The sequence below is a fragment of the Plectropomus leopardus genome, chromosome 13 (assembly GCF_026936395.1).
Source record: "Plectropomus leopardus strain MGB_pleo_1.0 chromosome 13, ASM2693639v1, whole genome shotgun sequence".
NCBI classification, from domain to species: Eukaryota; Metazoa; Chordata; class Actinopteri; order Perciformes; family Serranidae; genus Plectropomus; species Plectropomus leopardus.
The window spans coordinates 10,386,717-10,414,369 of record NC_142188.1 but is presented as its reverse complement, the minus strand read 5'-3'; the positions used below and the strand labels follow the sequence as shown (position 1 = coordinate 10,414,369).

General features: G+C 37.6%; 2 protein-coding genes across 2 annotated transcripts; both read right to left on the bottom strand.

Moving 5' to 3' along the window:
• Positions 1-701: 701 nt before the first annotated feature.
• Positions 702-14,234, bottom strand: perp (p53 apoptosis effector related to pmp22). Its single transcript, XM_042501772.2, has 3 exons — positions 13,857-14,234; positions 6,646-6,786; positions 702-3,685 (listed from the first exon to the last, which is right to left on the bottom strand). The coding sequence occupies exons 1-3, from the start codon at positions 14,059-14,061 to the stop codon at positions 3,474-3,476; spliced, it is 558 nt and encodes a 185-aa protein (XP_042357706.1). The 5' UTR covers positions 14,062-14,234; the 3' UTR covers positions 702-3,473.
• Positions 14,235-17,301: 3,067 nt separating this feature from the next.
• LOC121954664 (transmembrane protein 26-like) lies at positions 17,302-27,439 on the bottom strand. Its single transcript, XM_042502314.2, has 6 exons — positions 27,078-27,439; positions 25,710-25,806; positions 25,201-25,290; positions 21,245-21,453; positions 20,928-21,007; positions 17,302-19,673 (listed from the first exon to the last, which is right to left on the bottom strand). The coding sequence occupies exons 1-6, from the start codon at positions 27,266-27,268 to the stop codon at positions 19,372-19,374; spliced, it is 969 nt and encodes a 322-aa protein (XP_042358248.1). The 5' UTR covers positions 27,269-27,439; the 3' UTR covers positions 17,302-19,371.
• Positions 27,440-27,653: the final 214 nt, after the last annotated feature.

Sequence of the window (27,653 nt, the reverse complement as noted above, 5' to 3'; positions counted from 1 at the left end):
GCAAGTAGAAAGGCAGTATTAGGTTCAGTGGTTCAGATCCATTGTGGGAGATTTAGGGGGTTATATTGGCAGAAATGGTATATAATATATGTATGTTTTCTTCAGCACATAATCACCTGAAAATAAGAATCATCACATTTTAGTTACCTCAGAATGAGCCATTTATATCTACATAGGGAGCAGGTCGGTATCCATAGAAGTTGCCATATGCTGACACATGAGCCCGTAGCAGCCCTCGTTCTTCATGCTACACGCCAATAAAAAAGTCTGGACATGCCACTGGGGCAAAAAATGGCAATCTGAAGTGAACAACAAATAATGTCAGTACATTTTATGCTGGATTTTGATAAAAAGTTATTCCCAAACCCAGACCAGCTGAGTATAAAACAAAGAGTCTTAACCACCTGACTATCTGGGACAGGAGCACATGGATATCTGGTTTGACTTGATGGATTGTGTGGACTAAACTATAAACAGGAATGTAAGATACTGCAATGTTAGTAATTAAAGTAGGTATGGGTGCCCACAGCGAAAAAAACGTTCAGACCACTGAAATATTTTTAAGGCCAAATATTAATACCCCAAAATTAAGACACTTTTTGAGGACTTGCAGACACCCTTCTCTGTCATCCCCTTATCCTTTCAAACATAAACGTGGTCACTGTATTACAAAAAAAGAAAAAAAAAGCCAGGAAATGTAATCGCTTCAATAAAACTTTTTATTGCATAAAAATACACAGACTACCAAAAATAACCAATTCATACTACAGCAGAATTACAGCTGGGTGGTTTCCAGAAGTGAATGTTAAGAAGACATTCTCTATATAATACATTATATACTCATGTAGTGACTTATAATGTCCAAAAATGCTGGCGTTAAGAGAGATTCATGCGCATAAGTAAAAGCACGTTTTCTACCTCACCATCGAGACATGCAGGAAGTTTCTTCAAACCTAAATCTGCCTGAATCTGTCCTCATTCTCAGTCTCTACCAAATTACAAAGTTGTTTGCGCAGAATTTTGCTGCATAAACAACTTGAAAGACTCCAAATAGGATGATAAAATCATGAGTTGTGGATTTGATCAAAGATTAATCATGTCTCTCCTTTCATTTAACAGCCACATGATCTTTCCTCAGAACACTTTCATGTCTTGTTTGGGCACGAATTTGGCATGAACAGAACTGCGACTGTGGACTGGGATTAATTGTGAGTCAATAAAACCAGGCTGACCAGTTTGATTGGACATTCAACTACACAACACTGAAGAAGCTAAGGCACAAGTTTTACACACAGTATGTCAGAAGATTGTACACTTCGGTCTCAGTACTTCATCAAACCAGCAGATGGTCATTATCAAAACTTACGAAGGCGTTCAGAAAATACATGATTGGTCATCCATCTGTGACTCTTATCTTTCAAGGAATCTCTTCTCTCTACATATACTGTCTCGATCTCTAGATTCATGTATTTGAGGCAACAAAACGTGAAAAACACACAACCAGTTTCTGAGTTGTTCCCTTTAAACCAAAATGACATGAGGTCATTATTAAACAAGGCAGCTCACATGAGTTTAAAAAAATTAGGGAACAATTTCCACAAAGAATGATTAAAATAACTGTTCTCTGGAAGGGAATATTATCAATAAAAAAAATGGACCAAAATGGAAAAGAAAGCACTCGAAGCAGAATGTAATGAATTAATTATCAAGCTAAATGGAAACTCACTTAAATTTGCTTCCAGTTCAGAGTGACAGAAAAGCAGCTAAGTCAATAAACCATCACAAGCAGTCTATTCAACAAGTGTGATACACTCAAAGTAATTATTTGGTCTAATTTGTCAGGTTTACATATTTCAATTACATATAAAATTGCCATTCAGTTGAGTCAAGCAGTTCTAACAAACCTAAAAAGTACCATTTATAAAATTAAATTAAATTAAACTGAGATAAATTATATGAGGATTTATGGAACCACAGTTCACAGAATTGACCTAATTTACTTTAAAAAAGTTTATGTGATTATTGTTAATAAATTCTGTGTATTTCAAATATATAGATTCAAGCATGTGAATTAAGATAGTTGAAATACATGGAATTTACCAGTAATTACATAAACTTTATTAAAGTGAATAAGGTTAACTTTATGAGCTATGGTTACATAAACTATCATAGTGTGTTCATCTCAGTTTTACTTGATTTAATCATATAAATGGTAATTTTTGGTATATGTTAGGATCACTTGACTCAGCTGGATGGAAAATTTAGGGGTGAGAACCAGACGAGCGAAAGTGACGGACTTTGCAAGATAGCCAAAACAAAAAATCAACATACTTTGTCCTGGTTTTATTCATTAATTTTAATCTTTAATTTACACACTTTTTTACTCCAAATGGTTGATTGTGTTCAGTTTTAAGTCTTTTATTTTTATTAATAATAATCATTCTTGATTGGTTTAGAACTTACAAATAATCTTTTGGCAGCACGGAAAGAGCTCATCAAGAGCATTAATTTGATATATAGCGTATATATAACTCATATTTGCCAAAAAGGTCACATACACCCCTTTGTTTCTAACCCCTCGAAATTGAGGTATATAAATCTGACAAAAGACAACATAATTTCTTTGAGTGTAGTGTTCAGATACAATGACAGCACAGCAAACTCCCACCGTCTTACCCCTTTGGTAATAACTAAATAAGAATACAAAACTCTGGTGACAAACAGCAGATAAGAATGACCCAAAAAATGCATAAACATGGTTCATACACAACTCTTAGACTACATTTCCACATGTATTGATTACATTCATCTTCCATGCCTTTGCTTCTTTCTTACCTTACGCACAACCACATACAGAATAAAATACACACTGAGGAAGTCAGATAAAATAATTATAACACATGGGACAAAACCAAATGATGATCAACGATTCCTTTTGCATCCTGTGCAAATTTAGTTCAAATTGCTCTTTTTCCAAGGTTTAAGGAGATCTAAAATAAACCAGGCTAAAGCTATGCTTTACACATAATTACGTCCCTTCGGTTAAGTGCACTTGGGTGATGTTGCATTGAGAGTTACTGGTAAAAAGTACAGATAAAACGAGGAATATGTTTCACTCAAATGCAGAATGTGAAAAACAACGCTTTTTTATGAAGCTGACTTAATCTAAAATAGAGGTCTGTACATTAAAGCAGATGCGACATCCAATCACAGTCCACTTCCTGTAGCAATAACCCCTTGCTTCTGACTTTGCTCCTGGGTGGTTAACGGAGGAGGTTTTTTTTCCCACTACTGAACCAAATCTGACTGAACTGAGCCATCGTGGGTCTTTGGTGAAATGGAACCATGTAAAAATGTTCAATGGCCGGCACAGATCGAGCTCAGAGTGGAAAGTGGAAATGTCTGTAATCGCGCGTGTGTGTGTGTGTGTGTGTGTGTGTGTGTGTGTGTGTGTGTGTGTGCAGGTTTAGTCTTTAAGCAGAGGAGTAGATGTATTTGGTCTTGGCCAGGCCGGTCAGCTCATCCTCGTAGCGTGGCAGGCAGCAGAAAAGGATGGCGCAGCCGATGCAGAGGATGGTGGCGCCCCAGCCGAAGCCGTAGGCCCAGGTGTAGTTGTACTTGCCCTCGAAGATCAGCTCGTTGAATTTGACGGGGTAGATGATCAGAGCAATGAACTGGAGAATCACTGCAGACACAGAGAGAGAGAGAGAGAGATGACCTTATATCCAGCTATTTAAAGTGATACTAACAGCAGGGTGTGGAAAATACCTCCGCATGAGTGTGTAAGAGTTACATCAACATATTGACATCAGATGAGTCAGTTTTAGCAGGTAACGAGCAGATCTTTCATTGAAACGCTGGTACTGGAACTGATGGCTGCCTCTTAAAAGTTCAGAGAGATATTCTCAAGAAAGGTGTGACACTGGTTTGTCCTGTGATGTATTTTTTAGTGACAGTAAACCTTCACGCCCTCAAGCAAAGGCAGGGCAGACAGTGAGTCAGGTGTGACACAAACTGTTCTATTAATCACAGACGCTTGATTCAATCAGAAACTCGATTTCTGAGTCCACATCAACTTTGTTTTAGCCCAAATACTCTACATAACCGCTCACTTTTTTCCATCACACAACAAAGTGGTTGAGTGCATTTTCATTCTGCCCTCAAGGCAGCCATTGCTCTCAGTTCATGTCAGTATGGTATGAAGAACAGCAAAAGATTCCTGTCTCAACTCTGATCATTTCTGATCCATTTGGGAGTTTATACACTTACGTTAGTGCCTCTAAATGCCCCTTAAGTTGGTGTTTTTTGTATTATTTTGTTTTGGCCTGATTTCTTTGGTTTTTGATAGGTATTATTGTCATTTTCCTTTTTCTTTTTAAAATAATTATTTTCAAATGTGCAATTTTTTAAATTGGTTAGGCAGCCCCCTCGTTTATTACTGGACCAATTTAAAAATATTCAGTAATTTTAAATCCCACTTCTGGATTTGGATTGCTGCTTTCTCCAGAAGTCTCTCTCTCTCTGTGGGGAGGCTTCAGGTAGCATGTAAACACCGGCATGCAGATATCTCGAGAGACACTCATTGGTCATGTGCAAGTGTGCATACGTGAATGCAACTCCCACACTAGGAGACATGACGCCATTTTTTGGTTTTAGTATGTTATTCTTTGTAAAGTTTTATTCCTGGTCACCATTTGCTTCAACTGTTTGGGAGATGAGTGAAACACCTTTTCCCCATAAAGCTCTGGCAGTTTTTTGTGTTCTATAAAACTTTACCTGACTTTCCATCGGCATCGGGGTGTATTTTGGGTGAATTATCCCTTTAGGAGGAAATCAAAGGTGATCTTGAATGATTGGTATGATCCAATAATTGTTGTGCTGCTGAGAATAAACTACAGTTATAATCTAAACATCCTTTTCTAATCTTTGTATCGCTGTTTTTCACCAAGACTCTGACTGATACTGGAGTCATTTAATGTTATGTCATCTGTAAGGGCAAAGCTTTATATAATTTGTTTGTTTCCAATGTTCTTGGGCTCTCTGTGGGGGTGAGTCACAAACAGACTAAACCAGCTGTTGCCACAATTACACCAAAACCTCACCCTTCCCTCCTCCAGTAACAAATGTCTAACTCATGCTCCGCTTACTCTGCTTCCTTTATCTATCACTCCTTCTCCTTTTGACGTCAATCTTTCACACGTCATCATGTTTCTTTGGAATTACGTATAGGTTCTCATCTCGTTAAGACTCCCACTTAAAATGTATCACTACTAAAGAAAATCTGGCTTTGTCTTTCACTCCTCTGTTTTGACTCATTCTGTTAACCTTTGTCTCTCTCTCAAATTTAATGAGAATTTGTATTTGTTTCAGCTGGATCATGATCAGCATTAGATGTGGCACAAAACTACCTGCCTCCTGCTGTTGTAAAATCAATTTGAATTTTTATGGCGAGGTTCAGAAAAATCCCAAAATTTCAACTGTTAAGAACTTCTCAATTGACACTGTAGGATGAGGTATAAACCCTCTTTTCTTCTTGGTACAATAAAAAAATAAGACAAGTATACAAACTTTTAATTAAAGACAGTTTCAGATAAATGGGCTTGTTTATTTATTCTTTAATCTGACATTGCCTGATTCAGATCATAATTACAGCAACCATTTTATTTAGGCAAACTTCCTGTTTGGCTGCTTGTGTTTAGACAACATCTGACATTTGTGAACTTTCTTCTGTTCAATGAAAAAAAAAGACCTCTTTAGAAAAACATGTTTATTCTTCAAAGTAAGGTATTATTTTGGTATTAAAACCAAGTATAAGAACTGTACCGAATGTCTTTTTTAAAAACATTTACCACTCACTGTGAAGTTAAGGGACTATTTCTTCATTTAAGAGTCGTCCCAATGAACAAGGGTGTCACATATGAAACTGGGGGGGGCACCACCAAAAAATTTTGAGCATCAAAAATTTAAATTCCTGCACTCTATTAAATCTCTCTGCTCCACTTTGTGCTCTTTCTGCATCAATTTATGGTTTAAATTAATTAATTAATTAATTAAATCTTTATGTTTGTCAAATTAAAACTCTTCTAATTCATGTTTTTATTTGAGGAGACAAATGCACATATTATAAATATGGAGCGAGACATGCCCCCCAAAAATCTACACCTATGCCAATAAAACCTGTCCTCAGTGAGGGCTAAAGTCTGAAGATTTAGATATGTTAAAAACCTTATCTTAATACCTCTAAAGTTAAAAAGATTTGGGCTTGATTTACTTACACTGCCCCTTCATACAACCACTGCTCTGAGGCTGTTCTCTGACATTGTATTTAAACAGTTAAACTCTTACACATGCAAGCATTAAAATGTTTCCTGAGAGTGGAATATCATTCACTGTAGCGGTAAGACCTGAGGCGTCTTTATTATCGCCTACACTTCATCTTTTTTAAGTACTGATCTTTGTGTTGAAAAGGCGAATTTCATTGAACTGGGTAAAATAAAAGGGTGATTTTTTGTTATTTTCTGTTACTACCAACTTGAGTCTGTTTCAAACACTTCGACTGACTTTCCAGGTTTGGGTAGCAGTCATGCACACTGAAAGTGGGCGTTTCTTCACATGTTCATGCATGTGTGAGTGTGTGTATCTTACCGACAACGATCAGCATTATTCCTATGACAGGCAGGAGAGTGAGGTTGAGGGAGCAGCACAGAGCCACACAGGAGACGATGAAGGCGATGATGAGGATGATGAGGCCAATGATCATGAGAGCAGCGACTGCCTGGGCCCAAGCTGGAGATTCAACACAGACAAACACACAGATTAGTGATATGCATACTCAAATACAGAGACACACAGTTTTTTATGGTTTCCTATTTTTTTCTGTGATAAAATGTTCATATGTTCATCTGAGTCTCCTTCAGTTACGACTGTGCGCTCAAAAAGACACGAGTTTTAACAGCAGCAGCAAGCTGTACCATGAGCGTTTGCAGACTGTGCCTTTTTATTTACTTAATACTCTTCTTAAAAAAGACACCAGAATTGAGCATCTAACAAGACATTGAAGAAAAGTGTTCTTTATGGTGAAGATTTAAATGAAACATTATTTTTCAGAAAGTAAATTATCTATAAAAGAAACTAAAGATGAATTTAGGGTTTGTGCATTGCTAATATGGATGTTTACATAGCATTTCATTATTTCTTTTTGCTGTCTTTTATTGAATCGAATGCTTCTTAATTCCTTACACTGCAATACAACTTTTATTCCTGTCTTTGTGTTTCTACTGTTTTACTGATTACAATTGTTACTATTGTTGTTTTTAAATTCAATTTATTTTTTTTCTTATTTTATTCTTTCTTTGGTTTATTTGTTAATTGATTTATTTTCTGTCATCTATGTTGTTTTTTTTATTGCTTTTGTTATTTTCTTTTATTGTAAAGCACTTTGATCAACTGCTGTTGTTTTTAAATGTTCTTCATAAATATATCTGGGTTGGATTGGATTAGGAAGTGTCTTTTTACAATGTGTTTCTTTTGCTATTTGATGCTTTTGATGTTATATTTAGAGCACTTTGAATTGCACTGTCGCCAAAAAAGTGATATATAAATAAACTTGCCTTTCTTTTTGCTGAACTGATATTACCATTTTTCCCCCTCTGAAACTAAAACTGCACTCTTGCTTAGATGCACTGAAATTAATGCTTGTTACACTCAATAAAATTTGTCAAAATGTCATAATTTCTGATGAGTACATGGGTTGTCAGTAAATTTATGTGCACTGTTTGTGCTTTGTTTTCTGGAAATAAATGACTCATCTATTGAGCAATGTTTGGACGTGATCTGCAGTCACTGTTGCAGCTCTGATGAACTCCCCTCTTATGAACTCATGACAGCACATTCCACAGGCTAAGTGAGGTTCAAGCTGATATGGCGAGAGAGGGAGGCGAGCTGTCGACTTGCTTAACACACAAACGCCACACCCTTAACAACACTTTCCCTCTCTTCGTTACTGTGACGCTCTGCAGGCATGGTGTCTATAATTACAAGGAACTCGTACTGACACAGGCAACTCCCATCGTGCGTGGTTGGAGATCTTGGGGCGTCTTTGTACAAATCATCACGAGACAAAAAAATGTAAAATAAAATGTGCTTCAGTGGGGAAGTATAAAGAGAAGCTTTTAGAATAATGTATAATAATCTGTTAGCAAACATGCCTGTAAAAACATTTTGTGTTCTGGTCAAGTTTTAGAAGCAGTCTAGGATCAAAATAACAACCTGTTTATGCATTAGGTTTAAATTTCATCACACAAACTGGTGATTAATCAAACAAAGAAACAAACAAACAATAATGCAGATAATACTGTCATTTCTAAGACTACAGCCAAGCCCACTGAGTGCAATTTCAACATGCAGTTACACCCAATGCAATGTTACTGGATCGGCCAACACCCTAAATTATTAACACCTGCATGTGTGTGTGTGTGTGTGTGTGTGTGTGTGTGTGTGTGTGTGTGTGTGTGTGTGTGTTCAGGTAAAGCCCAACCTGCAGCAGCCCAAGGTATTTCTCTCATGCAAACACACTGAGACGCACCAGACGAGTTCAACTGGTTCATTTTTCTCCCCCATGGAGACGCAGAAAGTAAAACCTACTAAGCACTGTCAGGATATCAATCACAAAGCAAGTAGACGATAATAAAATACTAAAAAAAAACCAAAAAAACAAGCAAACAAAGCAGGGTAGACCCAAGCAAAGAGACACAAAAACCCTCGGAAATCTGAAAAAAAAAAAAAAACAGCAACAACTATTGTTTGTTTAAATCAGGGTTTCCACATATTTTTACAGATGACTTTTAAAATGTCGTTTAAAATACCTTCAAGCCATTTGAAGTAGGGTGTAATTTCTTGTGTGGAAAGTTAAGCACACATTTAGCCGCTGTTGTCATTCTGAAGCCATTGATTATTAAACATGCACTTTCCCAGCATTTGCAGGTAAGCAAACTGCGAGTGTTTGCTAATTTTACTGACATGTTAAGACATTCCCATCGCCAACTAGCCAGTGATACTCAGACAGTCATACAGTGCAGCACTCGACTTCAAATTAGTATTTTGCATAATGTTGGATAATTTTTTAGGATTGTTATATGCATATTTTAAACAAAAGTTGTAACAATGTATAGTCAAAACTTTTCCAAAACATTCTGTCAATTCCAGGACTGGAAAACAGTTTTTCCTCATTTCAGAACTTTTTGAGGAATTTCATAACCGTGGGGACCCTGTTTAATTATCTCTCTTCAAGATCAGATTGTCCACCAACACATCTTGTAAATTAAATCAGCCTTTCCCACAACGCATGAACGTTCGCTTGCTGAAGATTCAGTCAGATTATTTCTGTTTGAAGCATAAACTTTACTGTTCACCCAAAATGAAAAAAAAAAAACTGAACATAATTATCTCAGCATTCCAGCTTTCTGTGGGTTTGCGACACTGTTATAATTCATCTTCTGCATCATCTGTGTCTTCACCAACGTTCAAACTATGAGGGAGGAAACTACAGGCAGTGATTTTAACCTGCATGTGGACATGAGTGGTTGGACTACTTCTAGACACTTTACAGATGACCCAAAGTTTGATGTTTAAGTTAAAATGTGTACATTTGTGGACAAAACAAAGATTTGATAGAGCTCCACTTTATCGCCTTCATGTAAAAAATACTTGCAGTAAATGTAAAATGTATCCTCATGCCTGCGTGTTTGTTTCTGTTTTAAGCTGGGACATGCTCTGTCCTTAATATACATGGTGAAAATGTCTGGGTGTGTGTGTCTGTCACGATCACTCAGACTTAATGCCACCCAGCTGTTCAACATCTGCTTTCCTCCTCTGATCAAAACTGAGGAGATTAGGCTCCTTCACTTTTACTCTATAACTACAAACACACGGGAACACGTTCTTAACTGCAGCTTTACTAAAAGCCTCCTATGAATTCTACAAATGCAAAAACACGCTGACTCTCCCATGAACACTGCATAAAGCCTCCGCCTCATGACAAATGCGATTGTTCTAAAACTGTGGAGTTTTTTTTTCAGCCCTGCTCTTACAGTCAAGGACAATATTCATCAAACTTCTTTAGAAAAAGGCTTTCGCACAGGCAGCAGGGATCAACCGACACCCTGTGCTTTGCCCGAAAAGATTTTAATGCCCAGCCAGCAGCTCTTTGTGCAGAACAGGAACACACTACCAAAGTTTTATTACAGACTTAGGAAAGTGTTTTTTTTTTTTTTTTTTGGTACCAACTTATTTAGAAAAACTTTCGGTTTACAACCATGTGATGTGAAGTGAGTGGAGATTGCCTGGTATCTTAATGCCTAATGAGCATATAACGTCATATCACTCTCCCCCTGAGCAACATCTCATATTAAACCAGTAATTTTCTACTTTTTGCCAGCGCTCATGCCAAAACATGTTTATTCCTGTAGTTCTGTGAAAAGCTGCAGTTCCTTTCAGCTTTCACATGTACACAAAGATCCTTTGGTCCGATGCCAGTATTCACTACGACCTGCATCCGCGCACACACTGTACTGGTCATGTTTGTTTCCTCATTGTTTAGTTCTCCAACATAACCCCACAAGCATTTAGACCGGAGCTGTGACTCAAGGAACGCTCAGAGGAACCTCGGGGCAAGAATGCATCCGAGATCCAGCCAGAAGTTTTCTGGCAGCTGCGACCGCCTTTTGTTTAACTGCTTCAGTCCTGCTGAGAGCCGGCCAAAAACAGCAGCAGTGGACAGCTCACACAATGACCAAAATTGAAACTTCAAACCAGACCAGAGGAAGTATTTTTACATTATGAGAGTTAAATAAAATACATTTTGTTTTAGTTTTTACTGACTTTACTGCAGCTGTCACTGACCCAAGAGGCTGGAACCGAAAATTTCACTAAATATTTATCCTTGCAAGTTCCCATCGATCCATTGTCTAAATATTAACAAACACACAGGAGCACATGCATATAATGAAGTACAGAAATGAGAACTTAATTAATTTAAAAAACTACTAAAGATACCCATTACTAGGGGTGTGAATCACCAGAGGCTCTATGGTATTATCACGATACTTGAGTCACGATACAACATTACTGCGATTTTAAACGCTTTACGATATGCTGAGTATTGTGATAACATTTATTGCAATATATTGTTTTTTTTCAACAGAAAATTAAGTCTCCAATGGAAAACTCCACCAACACCTTTTACTGCAGCAAAATGTATCAGATGGACTGAAAAAGCCCTTGATTCTAAAATTGCAGTTGCTACCAAAAGTTTATTTCATATTTACATTAATTATAATGTCTAAGACATGTATAAACATGTCTTATCTATCTAAGACCAACAAAAGAAGCAAATTCACATTTGAGAAAATGGAAACATCAAATCTTTGTAGTTTGAGAAATGACTTGAACATTAAGGAAACATATTTGCAAATTAATTTTGTTTCCAGCAATTAGTCAATTAATGAACTTATCATTGCAGCCCTGCACCCTATCAGATAATAGATAGGTGTGTACCACGGCTTTTCAGAGGTTAACAAACGCTTAACGTCAGCCATGATTCAGGTTATGCAGTAATGACTTCAAATTATGCAGAGTTTCTAGCACAGCAACCTCAAAATGCTCAGGAGTATCAGGTTATTTGAGCTCTGATAGAAGTATGTTTACTGTCGTATACGCTGTCCTGACAATATGAAGCTATGTGCCATTAGAGTCACTAGCCGACTTCCACAGAGCCTGATAAGAGCAACAAAACGGTCTTTGTTGGTGAGTGTGGGTGTGGAATAACACAAATACAACCTGAGGAGAGCGAGGGAGAGAACAGAAGTATGCTCTGTTTTGTTCAACATGATTTTCAGAGAGTCTTTGGTTGGATCTCTGTAATGAAGTGAAATCTCATTAACAGTTTGTCTAGCCGTGTTTGTGTTAACAGGTTTGACAGGCAGGCAGAGTGCTGGTCACAAACTATTTAAAATATTCAAAGTCTGCCTGAAGAGTTTTATGTGTTTGAGGATTGAAAACCCCCAGCAAAACAACACACACAGACTATTTTCTGTGATAAGTTTTATAAGAATTAAGTTATTTTAATGATCAACTCTGATCCCATAAAGACTCTTTTACAAGTATCCTCAGACGTATCAAGATGTTTTATTATTGAAAGTGATTTTAGAAGTAGCTTTTGTATTAAAAGTAGTACTGTAATAGTGTAGTACTGGTGTCAGCTTTAGTTTCTTGCCTGTAGAAAAATAAAGCATAAACAAAGCAACAGAAGACTACCTGTTTGGCAGGTGTTACCAACCTTCTTCTCTTAGAGGGCCAAAACCAAATTTTAATGGTGGGCTATGAGCAAAAAGTAAATATATATCATGTTATACTTTTCAGATGCAAAATAAGACTTGAGTCTTAATTTAAATGCCCTTTGTCCGAGTGTTACTGTCTCTGCCTCTCCATTTTTGTTTCACCTCACTCACACCAAACTGACTTCCTGCATAAAGTGTCCGCAGTGCTTAGACTTTAAAAAATAATTAATAATTCTGGATCCTATGTATTTAAGGAGCATTTTTTTTTATCTCCCAATAAATAAAACTCTAAAAGCTTACACTATCTTTTCTTTTATTCAACTTTTTTTTTTCGCTAGACTCATCTGGTGGGCCAAACAGATGTTTATGGTTGGTCAATTTTGGCAGCAATGTTACAGTTTCATAAGATTTTATAAAGCCAGTTATTGAATCTTTCTGATTCGACACTGGTCTGCAACTCAAATCAAATCACTGTGTATATTAAAATCAGATTAAAGGAGACAGTGTGCTGTACTTCTTGGCAATGGTGGGTTTTTGTCAGAGATTATAGAGCTGCTATGAATATTGTAATTATTACAATCTTTTCTATAGAAGGACTTTTAAATTTAAAGTATTTTTAAAAGTCCAAATTACATGAAAAAATTAGTATCTTATGTTACAAGTTTCTGCTCATTTTTTTTGTTCCACCTATGGCTCTTTTTAAGGGGCGTAGAACAAAATCCTGGGCCCTATGCATAAGCAGTCTCTGTGGGACCCTTGCCCATCCTCTCTTGATCCATGTCTCTCTCATTTCTTTATTTCTCTTTCATTTCTTCTTTTTTTTTGAGACCCATGCGCTTCTTGGGGAAAGACATGACATGAAGACTCACTCGGCTCTGGCTACTTTAAGGGAAAAATCCTAGTTTTGGGTTGGACTAAACCAATTTGCACCTTTCAGTGGTGAGAGGGGCATCGGAGTGCTTCTTTTTTCTTTTTTTATACTAAGTTCAGTCTTAACTAATTTCTCAACAAATTTATTCATTCAATTCTAATTTAGTTATGGCACTTACCAATGACACCCATGCTCTTTTTACATGCTCTACCTCTCTTTTTTATGCTGTTGTATGCTTTTAGGCCTGTAAAAGTCATTTAAACACTTTATGTGACACTGTGCTACATTAATAAATTAACTTAAAAAGAAGCACGTGAAATTCAAAGTTAACTTGCAGAAGACGCTGTTTTATGCAGTATTTGCTCCTGTATTTAACCATGCCCGGACATGATAAAAAAGCGAAAGGTTCATGGATGGACCAAAGTTCAGTCTGGGAGGGTTGTAGGCCTCAGCCCTCCTCCCCTCAGCCTGGAGTTTTCGGTTGTAGTCAGAGGTCGAATCCTTCAAGTCACAATGTTGAATTTTTCAGCACAGCGACACTAAAACGGAATCTGCTCATGTTTCTGGCTGTTTTAACGCAAGCATTCTCTCCATCTTATCGACATTATTGTTTACGCGGACCTATATAATGTCTGTAAACTGATACTTACAGTTCTCCATGAGCGACTTGCATTCCCAGTTGTTATTCCTGCCTCGGCACTGGTCCCACATACTGGCGTAGTGAGACTTGGCGCCCTCGTCCTCGACCCATCCGGAGGTGGCGGCGATGGCGATAATGTCAAAAATAATGGCGAAGAGCAGCAGCAGGGGCACGATCCACCTGCATCGAGGATATGCGATCCCACAGCGGAACATGACGGCAGATCGGAGTGTGTGGAGCCGGATACAGAGAGGAGCAGGAGCCTGAGAGCGAGCGCGGTGCAGTCCGTGCGACTATATAGTATGTTGTGCGTCTTTGCGCAAGAGGATTGTCAGTAGGTGTGGAGTAGATACCAGATAATAAAAGCCCCACCCGAGTGTGTCATGCAACCTGTTTTGGGACCTGAAGGGCTGGGCTTGTCTGACTGTGGAAGCTGGATCAGGCCCAGCCCCATTCACTGTGTCATATTACACCCAGAAAAAAACAAAAAACACTGCAACTGTTGAGGTGCCTGTTTGACCTCGACCCTGATTTATTTTTTTAAATTACTAAACTTATTTTTTATTTTATTTGGGGGATTACAACAGGTAGTTTCGAACTGGGCAGTGAGTGGGCGGGGTGTGGAAGTAGAAAAAGATAAATAAAATAGATAAGTGAGATGGTACAGTTCATAAAGTTGCCAGAAGATGGCAGCCTAGCTCACTTTAAAAATAAAATCCATAATAGAGAAAGTTTTTTTCCCGGAATTATTGTATTTCTCAAGTACTTTATTTACAATTAAAAAAAACAAAACAATATTTGTAGCCTATTTAACCATATGCATCTGATAATACCAATATATTATTTTCCTTTAGATTCTGAGGTGCAGTGATTTGGAATAAGATGCAGTTGCATAATAGCTCTTTGAAATTTGAGCCAATTGGCTTGGTTTCTTTTATAGCACAGGAAGAAGGCACTAAGCAGAGAAAGATAAACTGACTGAAAACACTGACTGCTACTCCTCCTCCTCCTCCTCCTCCTCCTCCTACTACTACTACTATTAATAATAATAAATAATAATGCTAGTTTGAATAAATAAAGAAGGAACTTTCCCCTCTATTTAATTCCCTCGTGCATTCTTATGTGCCTTTTTAAAAATCGTATTATTGTTTAAATACACTTTATAGTTAGTATTTATGTCAGTGCAGTATTTAATGGTTTTTCTTGTATTTTTCTATGCTTCATTTAAAAATAACAGATGTGTATAATGTATATGACTGATCTTGTACTTCTGCTGCTGAGAAGTGCTGAAAGAGTGCAGAAACCTAACAAAACAGGACACAAAGGGTAACTGAATGATCTTAAGGAACTGAAAATGCTCTGGCCTTCACTGTCACCATAGTTCAACCCGCTTTAATACCTGAGGGAAACCTTGGCACATACCACCATCAAAATACCAAATGAGGGAAAATCTTTTGGCAGAATGGTTAACATCTGGAGACAAGCTTCGTAACAATGTGTAACAGAACAACTCTCATGGCACTTTGACAGGGATTTTACTGGGATGAATGTGACACTTTCTGATTCGCAGCTTTTTTAAGCTTTTCTTTATTTAAATAAAACTGATGCAACTTGTCAAACAAAAACTGTAAGAGCCCTTAGAGTCAGTTCCTGAAAGCTGTCAGCAGATGACATCATCAATTGAAGCGTTAGCACTCTGATGTCCACAGTGGGGAGACATTAGTCTGTGTTTGTAGATGGTATAGTTGCTGTTCAAAAAGAGTTCAAACAGCACAATGTGAATTTGTCTTTACAGTGGATTTTCATTTTAATATTGGGAATATCAGGTATACTGTAAGAGGAGCCCCTTTTTTCAGGTGTCAGGTGAAAAGTGAAAAACAGTACATGTAATTTAGTCTTTTAAAAAGAAGATTAGAGGAGGGATGCTCAATCTGCTTTGCCTGTGCCACTTTAGCAAAAACAAAAAAGTAAATATGATATAATGAACAGATATATGCAAAATAAGAATAAGCACAATAAGAAGCTTTTATTATCATCAGACAGACTACAATGAGATGAGATTTGTTACATTTTTGGTCTGTGCCCTGAAATACAGAATAACATATTTAAGCTATATACATATAGGTGACCTACTTTTTGTGCTACTCGTCTTGAAAAAGTCACGTGATGTATTTACGCCGACGTGATCCGCGACGCCAGGGGGTTTTTACGGTCGTAGTTATTTAACTTTACTGTAGACTGGAGGCCTTCTGTGTGTCCCTCTTGAGTTGCCGTATAGCAGGAAATAAAGTAGTGGGGGAAACTTCCACTGTTTTCAGGGCTCATGCATGTGTGGGAGTTTTGGTTTAAGAAAATTTAAAGGGCAGCAGTTGCTGTTGAAGCTGTCACGCCGTCTTCCGTCCCGTTTATTATTTTATTAGTTATCCAGTTAGGCGAACCCAGGACGCTCAGTTGAGGGCTTTTCTGTGGTCACATGGAGCCTTCACCTGTGCTATTGTTTTTAGCTTAGCTGCCTCAGTATAGCTAGCTGGCTAGCCCCCGCATGGAGCTTCAAGACTGTTCACAGCTATGTTATGTGGTGCAGGGACAGGAGCCTTTTATACGAGGATGTTTGACAGACACTCTAGGACTCTAAAGTTGACCTGTCCTCTCCCTTCACTGGCGACAGGAGCCATAGTTTCCTCAGCTGGGTGAGGCAGCTGGAGGTGACGGAGACTTCAGGTATGAGCCGGTAAGAATTCTTCCTTCTCACCTTGGCAAGTCGAGAGAGACACATAACTTATTTCACTGGAAACACACAGATAATTGTACTTGATACTAAGCAGCTGTTCTGCGCACAACCTGTAGACCTAACTAACACAAAGTAGCAGGCTAGCTGCAGGAAAAAAAAATGTGTTGCTAGCCAACAGCTGTCACTTCCAGCAGTTGCGAATTACTTGTGTTGGCAGAGCCAAAAAAAATAAAACTAGCAAATCATACTCTGCTGTGAGTATTAGTGTGCACTAATAAATTACGCTTGTTGAACTGTTAACTGTTGAACTGAGGTAGTGCTGTTGTACTGTGTATCATCACGGCTGTGATTATATTTGACCAAATCTGATATTGCTCAAATAATATTTATCAGATAAAATGAATAAACAAGTAAAAGTCAGTGGCAGAAGCCCTGCAGACTGTGGCAGGAGCCACATACAGGTGAGGTGCGTCTTATGGTGGTGCTTTTCTATGCACTCTGACCGTTTTAAAATTCAAAGTTCAAAAAGAATTGGTCCGTGTGAATTATTTTATTTGCATGGGAATTAGAAAATGGTTGGCGGGACACTCCCCATCCTATTAGGGACCAAATTCAGACGTTGAGTATCTCTGGATTAGTGGATAAGTATGTATTTATGTTTCTGTTTGTGTACAATGCACATAAGCAACAATACAGGTAAATTTGAAATAATCATAAACAAATGTGAGGCCGCTAATTTGGATTGTTTTATTTACACTCTGTCAGTCACAGATACATTAACATATAACTATGATTATATTATGGTGAAAATAATACTTGGACAACCCTGAATATAATGCTATTCGGGGGACAAAAATAAAGATATCTTGACAAAAACAATAGTAACATGTAAAATTCACATTTGTGCAGAGGTTGTTTGTGCAGAGGTTATCTTATGAAACATCTTCGTTTAAACCAGGGAGTCAATATCATACTGATTCTTTGGCATCATAAAGATTACAATAATTAATGGTTCTAAAGGTTATATTACACACACACATACAACTCACACTGAGTTGATTACCTGAGTGCAATTTTATGTGTCTCTTTATTTTTAAAGATATTGCAGGCTTTAGCCCGTCACAGAGTTATAACCATCAGTCAAAACAGGCCATAGAGTAACTTTGAGATAACATCCAATTAATTAATTAATTTTTTGACCTGTGGATAGCATGTCTGGTCTTTTGTTTAAGGGACAGATAATACTACTACTACTAATAATAATAATAATAATAATAATAATAATAATAATAATAATATAATAAATTTTATTTATAGACTGCTTTTCAGGAAACTCAAAGATGCTTTACATAGTAAAGAGGATTAAAGAATACAAATAAAGTACAAGAATATGAATAAAAACATAATAATAATACATAATGCAGCACAAAATCAAAAATACATATTTTCCCTCTTACCTGTAGAGCTAGTTATGAATCCAGATTGTTTTGGTGTGAGTTGCAGAGTGTTGGAGATACTGGCCTTTGAGATGTCTACCTTCTCTCTAATATAATGGAACCAGATGGCACTCAGCTTGTGATGCTCCAAGTGCCAAAAAATAAAAAACATTTGAAAAACTCAGCAGCAATTTCTTTCCAGAAATCATGACCCAGCTACTCAACATAATCCACACCTTGCTGTGAGCAGTTCCATGTGCAGACCAGCTGACTTCTACACAGTAATGAATATAGTTTTCAGGACATTTTTTCCTTTATTTTTGATAATAATAATAATTGTCCCCTCTTTTTAAAACGAAATTTTAGGTAATTGTTTGCGTCATCTTTTACTATTTTCTTGCTGTTCTTGCCCAGTTGGTCATTGCCTTTTTTCCTGTGTTTTCCAAAGAAAGCAAACAATTTGCTCAGATATCAAATGGTCAAATAGCTTGTAGAAGGCATCTAAATATAGCACGGGAAAACTGATATCAATCCAGGTTACATGGCGTTAAAGGCTGATTATATGAGGGATACAAAACACCATCAATCAAAGTTTGGAAAAATAGTTCCCCATTCAGATGTCCAAAATGATCAAAGTTGTTCCTTCCTTATCCATTGTTGATATACTGGTTTTATCAAAGTTCTATCAGATGTTTTCAGTTTTAGTTTCAGCGTCCTGTATGGGTTAAGATGAGGAAATTGTGGTCCCTTGTTCTCAGCTTGAGCCAACACTTTACAGTCCCTTCTGTCATATCATGTATCTCTCTGTCTTCCTGTTGTCACTGTTAGAAAATTTTCAATCCTTATCTAAACAGTAGCCTGTCTCCAGTTACTGTAGGTGCTGGCACTGCACCGGTGGTGCTCTGGGACTACGTTTGTTCATTTTATTGTGCTGACAGGCTTAGTAATGTACATTATCTGTTTACATGTGGTATGTTTCACTTGGACCCCCACACCCTTTTCCTGTTCTACTCTGCTTCCTGCTTTTCCCCCTTTTTTAAATGTCAGACCAGGTACAGTCTGAAAAGTAAGGCATCTTAATACATGACTAAAACCAGGTTTTAGCCTATTTTTGTGCACACAAAGTCACATTTAAATACTGAATAAACATTAGTGTTTTTTCTGAGGTTAGCTCCACAGGGATTGTCAATGAACTTCAAAATGAGTCAAGTGTCGAATGTGAACTTGGCATCACCTTGCAAGTATAGAAAATATTTGTTCACAGTTTTGGGTAGGAAGAAAACAAAACAATTTTTTTTGTGCTCAAACTTCAGGTGTAGCAACTGTCCATCTCCCCGATTCAACCGTGAGATGACTTGTCAAACACATGGGATGGGGCTGCTCCTGCTGGTGCCGCTCCTAGAAGGTCTAAAGTCCTGGCATATAATAATCAGCCTATAAAAGTTCAGTATGACCACCAGGAAATTCTTGATGGCAAAGAACACCAGCATCTGGTGGAAGACGTCGAAATAAGTCATGACAGTGAGCCTGACCACCAGGAAAGGCCCGTCCTGGATAAACAAGGCCTCCACGATGCTCCACATGTCCGTGCTGTGTTTACTTAAGAGGGACTGCTCCTGGTCCCCCTCCTCACCCTCTGCGTCTTTCTTGGAGTTCACCACTTTAAAGAGACAAAATGATAGAGGGTTAGAGACAAAGGAACACTTGTTTGTTTAGTTTTTTTCAATAACCCTCAGCTAGATGCTCTATCCACATAACATCTGCTTGTTCTATTGCTTCTCACTGTGTGACAGTGCTTATCTGCATTGTCACTGTTGCTTTTGTATCAAGGAATCTTTAAAATTCCCTTTTTTTTCTTGAGTTTGGTAATATCCTTAACTGAGACTTCTAATCATTCTTATTAGATTTTTTTTAAGTATGAGACTATATATTGTTTGTTTTTATGAAAATCCGACATACTATACTTTTAAAAAAACTGTACTTGAGTATTCTATTCGAGTACTTTCCAGCCCTGATGAAAATGTTGCAAATGCATGTCAACACATTCAGTATTTGCATGGCTTTCAAACATACTGGACTTGACTGTTCTAACATTAACAGAAAGACACACCCACATGAGCGAAGACAAACTATAAACAATGAAGAAAGAGGAACTGAGCACTGTGCATTGATAAGTGCTCTAAATGCATTATGACTTTAAATGCACATGTAAAAGTTCAACTATAAGAACCTCAATATCCATATATAATTTATTTGGGTCATGAATAATTGAGATCATTAGTGGGGGTCGTCTTTTCCGAGAACAAAGTTGCGTTGTTTCTAATGGCGTTATAATGTTCTTGCTCTCTTTCATGAAACACTATCCTTTGTTCCCTCAGACTCACGCAGGCGGGTTCACATTCTTGTCTCTGCTCAGTGTAATAAGTTGCAGAAAGCAGAAAGTTGCTATTTGGCTCTTCCCCGATAATGGCTTTCTCTTATCAGCCAAGTTGAGATTTTGTCATTCCAAATCTATTCATGTGATGAACGTGCAAGACAGGATTTCCTCCTAAAGACATTTATACAAACTCATTAACAACACCCTTCCTGTTAGTGATTTATTTTTGTGGTAAGTTTTTTTTAAAACTATATGTCTAAAAGTAGGGACATTACTATTGCTCAGGCAGTAAAAACAGACTTTTGGGTTAATAATTTGACAAAGCTGGAGACAGACGGGCAATTTCAACCCAACTACTTCTCACTGTTTACTTACTGCACTGGCCTGGATGCTGCTGGCTTTCCTAATGTTTTGCAAACGTTTGAACAAATTGTTTGGATTGTCCCACACTGGGAAGAGGTTATGTGAAACAACACACGGCTGTAACTGCTTAATAAGCACCAAAGTTATTGGTTTGAGAAACAAACACAAACTGACCGGCCAGATGTAGGGGGAACTGCAGCATGCTCCAAGTCCATACAGCTAAGATGATGTAGACCAGCTGAGGGCTGTTTTCTCTGGAAAAGACACACACACACACACACACACACACACACACACACACACAAAAAGTCAAAGTCAGTCCTGTGGGTTTAAAAAAATGTTGATAAGATGATGCTTATTTCTGTTAATACACTGATTTTGGGACACATATTAGATAACTTTTTTATAAACGTAATCATATTTGCATACAGAGCTCAGACATAAAGCTATCAAGCATTCATAATTAACAACCAACATGATTAGCCACCCACTTGACATCTGACAGCGTCTCACTAGTAAATTCGAGGATGTCGGCCGCAGTGCCGACAAAAATTAGGAGAAGCTGCGAGAGCTCGTCACGCGTGACTCCGCCTCCCAGTGGGAGAAGCCACTTCCCCACAATGAGGAGAATGAGCAGGATCTGATGAAGAGCCAGGATCCAGTCGTTGGAACAGACAGTTGATAAAACCTGGTTAAAATTCTGGTAAAGAAAGAGATTGAAAGTTATTTCTTTGTCGACAATGTTATTGTGTTAATGGGATCTCAGTAAGGAATCATCATGTTAGCCCTTAATATGCAGATCGCTTTCAGCTCATACAGTACTGCTAGGTTTTGGAAAATATCATTGCAAAAATCCTTGCTATAGTTTTCTCTGCTACGCTTCTGGGGATCATGTGAGTTTAGTTGTGTGTTTGTGTTTGTGTGTGCACATTTACGACTATGCTAAAGGATCTCTCATAGCTGCGACAATTCACAATTGTTGAAAATCTGTTCTATTGATTGTTTTATATCATCATTAACTGCTGACTCCTCACTTCTCTTAATCAGCTTTTAGGAGATGCCAGTTTTTGTTTTTTTTAATCAGCACTCTACTGCGTGTACTTTTCTAGTTTGGGTATTTTCAGACCGAAACCAACAATGTCTTAGTCAGTCCCTACCCCAAAGACATAAATCCTTAAAAATGGGTCTCAAATACAGCATGTACCTTAATCTTTTAAAAAAATGCCTTAATAATTCCATTTGGGCACTGTAGTTAATCAAACAGGAAGATTTAATGGGGACAGTTTTCCACTCGGTGTGCTAATGAGTGTATGTGGCATCAAAATAATACTGTGTTCATGCTAATACGTCTATGGACCAGAGAAATAAGCTATATTAATCTTTCACAGACAATACTTGTCAATAGTAAAAATTGTATTGTTCATTACTTTGTTTTTAATGGGATTTGTTGACAAAAATGCAAAATATAATAAGACCACACTTATCCTATAATAATTCCCCTTTTGCACAATGTGGACTTTATTATTTTAACTGAAACACAGTAAAGAGCTGAGGCTTGCAGCCAGTTTTTCGAGGTGTGCTGTAACAAGTTTTTAGGGTTTCTAATTCCCCCGAGCTAACTGGGTGTGGTGGTCTGGATGTTGTTTATAGAGGCCACTTTAAATGCTCCCCTCTTACTGTCAGTGGCCATTGGTTTTCAAGCTCTTCCGATTATTAATGAAGGAAATCTCCGCCCTCTCATTTTAATGACTTCAATTGTTATTAATGTTGATTACAATGCTGCTCTACATCTTGCATTCTTGGGGTTATTCTCAGATCTGTCTTTTTTTTTTTACACAGAAGCAAAACAATAAAGAAATCTCTTCAAGGGAATGAGGAATGAGTCCTAAAACGCAGGAATGAGGAAGTATGTTTGCACTTCTGGTTCCTTCGTCTTGAAGTCAGTGGCTGTAAACTGAAGACATCTTCATGTTTTGTTCAAAGACATAAAACATGTCAGTAAATGCCCCACTCGGGAACAGTGAGGCTTTTACCTTTCCTAAAATAAGTTACTAATAAGTGGCTAAATAACACAACAGAATGTCATCATGCCAAACACAGCTTTACAGCCTTGTTGTGGTGGTGATGTCAAAGTCATGTGACCATAAGCTCTTTTATTTATAGCCTACTGTTAAGTGTTTTACTTCTGGCAATTGCGTTTATGCTTCAAAAATCATAAAAGAGGCGTTCATTTGTGAAGATTATCTCCCTTAGCAAATCATTTAAGTGTTATAAACCTTTGTTTGACACACAGATTACTTTTGGCTTTAATCCAAAATCCAGTGAAAAAATCCCATTGACTTTTTAATGAGGAAACCAGTGCTCTAATTTTCAAGTCAACCTACATAAAGACATCACCCCTGCAGCACTAGACACCCTGTTGCTGTCAGGTCAGGGCGGGACATTGCATTAGTGTTCTTTTTGATTCAAAAGCTGCTATTAATACTTTCTTTATATTTATATTTTACAAGTTTATCTGAGAATTGGTTCAGTTAATGTTTTCCCCTGGTTGTTTCGTTGGGTTTCTCAGACCTGTTGACTTCCTCAAGGGTCAATTCTTGAACTTCTTTTAATGCTGCTTTTAAGGTGCATCATCCATCCCTCACTACCCGTACACTAGTGATATTCAGTTTTTGGTATTTATAAAGTCTGGTAACCTCTTAAGTCTTGCTACTTTACATAATGGTCTTGCTGAATTCAGTGCTTGGATGACTAACAGCTTTCTCATATTAAATCACAACAAAATTGAAATTCTTGTCCTTGGCTCCGATCAGACCTCTGAAAGTATTCTCCAGAATGTCTGGTATTAACTTCTGTTTTTCTTTCAGTTATTAAACACTGTGAAACACCCCCAAGACACCTCTGAAATTCAATGCAATGCAGCATTCAAGCATGTAATTATCAAACTGATGGTGCTAGTGATGCATCCTAAATTTCTCCTCTTAATGAGGATGCCTGAATTCCTTTTTATACAAAATATTATTATACCAGGTAAGTGGAGAAACTTCTCAGATGTGATGAAACAAAAATATTTAGCATTTTAAATGAGGAGGCTGTTTGAACAAATCAGCATTCAAGCGATGATTTAAAAAAAAAAACTTTTTATTTGATTCTCTTGGCTGTATTTTAAGATTCTTCATACTCTTGCCTGTTATTAGCACAACTGGCTGACTCTTTTATTTCTGCTGACCTTGGCTCAAGATCTTCATCAGGGATGAGGCGACTCTTCCCAGAATCTGTATTTGTGGGAAGATACTTTGTCTCTCCCCTTGGTGGATTCTTTCTGAATTCTTTAACCCCTGGGGCTGCATCCGGCCTTCCGATCTTTTCCTGTAATGCATTTACTCCAATCTAGCAATTGGGGAATCTGTCCGAAACTCCACTCTTCAATTACTGAGTAACTCTCCTCTGGGATTCCGCATTAACTCGGTGTTTGGTTTGAATCCGATTTTGGCATTTAGATAACCACCTCACGTACCCGGTCTTGTACTCTTTGCCACTGAAGAGCAAAACGTTGGCCTTGAATAAAGTTGAGAAAATGAGGAGACAGCTAAAAAGTAGTTTGAGAGTGCGAAAGTATATTGTTTTCTACAGCAAATTATAGGCAAAATGCATAATTCAAGAGCATCAGTTGATGATTTTAACACTCATCTTCATTCAAAGGTGCTTTATATGCTTAAAACTAAACAAAGACAAGATTTCTTGTAGAGAAAGAGAACCAAGTAAATGCAAAGGATGGATGTAAATTCAGCATTTTTTTGAAACATAAGTCTCCAAACAGGAAAATCCCAACACAGGCAATGTGTCATTAACTGTGATGATTCAGCACACTGCTCTTAATCAGCTGACTTTATTCCAAGAAAACTGAACTGTGAGAAACATTTCAAAGAAGATTAGAAAGATTTCCATGTTAAAGGAACAGATAAATGTTTTGAGGAGTATGATTATATGGTTACTGGCAAGAGCTGATGGAGCAGATCAATACCACTCTCATATATGTTTGTTTAAAATGAAGCTACAGCCAGAGAGCCATTAGCTCGGCTTGGCGGCATAAAGACTTGAAGCAGGGGAGAAAAGGTTAGCCTGTCTTTGTAGGTAAACATCCTCCTACCACCAACTCTAAAGCTTACTAATTAAGACTTGTTTTTAAGATGTGCAAAACTGAGGAATGAAAAATGGAGTCTGATTTCCTGGCAGCCTCACAATGATGTCAAAATGTGTGGTTAAACTGTAAATCACAGTATGAGAAAACAACACAGAAAGGCAGAGTGATTCCCAAAAATACATAATCGAAACAAAACTGGAAAATCTTTCTCACTCTTGCTTATTTCTTTTCTTTTCGGGTATATCATAAAATGTCCTAGTATAAAACGCAAGTTAAAGAAATTGTCCAGTCTGTCACTCCTACCTTCAGATAGTCCTGGTATGTCTTGTTTCCCACAGTCTCGTTCAGAGTGATCACCTTACGCACGTTCTCCCAAGAGTCGAGCTTACTGCACTGAAAACAGTCGAAAGATGCTTTTTAGAAACTGAATTTCACAGATTACTAGTACTTTTTTTACTCTAATTAATTCTTTAAAAGATAATTTGCTGATTTTCAACCAGCTTTGTGTCATAACACTGTGAGGAGTACGTGAGAATGAACTATGGTATACTTCTAGTCGGCTGCCATATTTTTCCTATGGAAAAATGGCCAAGCTTGCATTATGTCACACACCAGTGGGAGCCTTTATTGGTCCAGTGCTGTGCAGGGCATTCTGGTAGTGGTAGGTTTTCTATGTTTTGTGCAAAAGTGAATGTCACAGCCCTTTTGTCTGTCTTCTCTCTGGTCATACAGCACCAGTTTCAAAGGTGTTTGTGTCTTTTTACTGCTCAGACAGCCACTGACTAAATATTTTTGTTTCTGGTGTGAAGTACCTGAGGGTCGCTGACTTTATCTTGCTGGTGGTGGAGCTCCAGGATCCAGATGGAGGGAATGATACTGATAAGAAACAGGAAGATAGGAGGAGAAAACCTGCAAAAACACCAACAGGGATTTAACACATCTTAATTAAGACACTTTGGGGGAACAATGGATAAAATACAAATGTTAGTTTTGTGTTAAAAAGTCACATAATAAGAAATTCTGACATTTTAAGGCCTGGTGAATAAATATTGCACATGTTTAAAGATCAAACAATTAATCAGTTGATCAATTAGTCAGCTGAAAGATGATCTGCAACTTAGTAATCATTTGCACCATTGTTCAAACACAAATTTGAAGTGAAATAATTTGGGTTTTTAGATTGTTCACTGTTGACATTTGAAGATATCATCTCAGGATTTTTACTATTTACTATTTTCTGATCTGTTTTATAAGCCAAATGATACATCGAGAAAAATGTGGATTGAATAAGTGAATAATGATAATGGTCTTTTTTCCATATTGTATTGTATTGTTTTATTCTACACTTATGGTTTTGAGTGTTTCAGTACTTTGCCTTGGTTTTATTTCCCTGAAATATGTTTATTGTATCTTTCGCAGATGCACCAAAAACCAAAGCACATTCCTTGTAAGTCAAAACCTACTATATGATAAATCCTGATTCTTAAGTACACTCTCTTAAATACAAGAAACTATTTGTTTTCATTTTAATCAGTTTAAAAAGTTGAGGCCATTTTGTATGATTGCATGATTCAACTTGTCTTCTAAAATTTTAAGGTAGCTCACTTTTTAAAGGTAAAACAAATACTTTTTCCCCACACAGATTAATAGTTACTTGCAGTGCTGGTCTGGCTATTTAATTATAACTTTTCATTCAGTTTACTAATTCAAGATATCCCCACACAAATCATAGCCTCTTGTAAGGAAGGATTATTTTCTAACATATGTATTTCACTTTATTTTTTATTGTAAGTTAAATTAAGATGTGCTACTGTGAGTTCAACAAAGAAAACCTAAACACGTCAAGAAAATTCAGTATACAGACTATTGTTTGCAGATTAAATTTAGATATGGAGTAAGACTGTTTGGGGCCATAGAGGGGTACCACCCCATCTTCACTGTCCCAGGACCGGTTTAACAATAGCAGCGGACGGACAAGCAGGATGCAGGGTATTTAGGGCGGTGGGGGAAGGGATAAAAACGTTGAAGATAACAAAAGCCTGATTTATTCATGCATTATAAAGTAAATCTATTCAGCAAAGAAATTAAATACAAACCAGTTTATTTTACACAATAAATAAAAACACTAAATTCAGGAGCATCATATAATAATAAACAAACACTTGCATGGATCATCTTACCATTTGTAATCTTTCCCCTTGCGTCTCTTCAGCGTTATTATCATTTCAACCACAAGCGGCAAAAAAAGAAAAGTCAAAAACCAATAACTGGGGTCTTTTTTCACCCATGTCACCCTCCAGACGCCGGTCAGAGAGACGAGGATGAATAAACCTCTGGTGATAACAGCGCAGATAAACTTGAACAGGAACATCCCGCCGGCTGGTTGCAGGTCAGTATCGTGCACTGCTGCTTTCACCGCTATTCCTCAAAGTTAAGATCCCAGAGAGCAGGCTGTCTGCAGCCCAAACAGAGAGGGGAAAAACTGTTGAATGTAGTTTTTCGAACAAAGTCCCCAAAGTTTAAGCCCCGCCTAGAAAGCAAGTCCCGTCCAGTTTTACCTGACAGGGGGTCAGGCAGTGGAGGCTGGGGGCGCTGTAGGACTCAAAGCTGCTGTTATACATGACAAAGCGTCCCAGTGAGCTCCATTCAGAAATATTCAATGATTTATGGATGACATCATGGGTCCATCAAAATCTCTGAATGTACAGGAGAGGGCAGCATCACATCATCTGCTCATTCACCATCAAGCACACTTC

What these genes read in the sequence shown, in the direction of transcription:
- perp (XM_042501772.2), bottom strand. Translation starts at nt 14,061, where the DNA reads ATGTTCCGCTGTGGGATCGCATATCCTCGATGCAGGTGGATCGTGCCC. An exon ending in CAAGTCGCTCATGGAGAACT is followed by an intron (nt 6,787 to 13,856) that starts GTAAGTATCAGT and finishes TTGAATCTCCAG; the next exon opens with CTTGGGCCCAGGCAGTCGCT. An exon ending in AATAATGCTGATCGTTGTCG is followed by an intron (nt 3,686 to 6,645) that starts GTAAGATACACA and finishes CTGTGTCTGCAG; the next exon opens with TGATTCTCCAGTTCATTGCT.
- LOC121954664 (XM_042502314.2), bottom strand. Translation starts at nt 27,268, where the DNA reads ATGTTCCTGTTCAAGTTTATCTGCGCTGTTATCACCAGAGGTTTATTC. An exon ending in ATAAAGTCAGCGACCCTCAG is followed by an intron (nt 25,291 to 25,709) that starts GTACTTCACACC and finishes GACTGTTTTCAG; the next exon opens with TGCAGTAAGCTCGACTCTTG. An exon ending in CATACCAGGACTATCTGAAG is followed by an intron (nt 21,454 to 25,200) that starts GTAGGAGTGACA and finishes TTTCTTTACCAG; the next exon opens with AATTTTAACCAGGTTTTATC.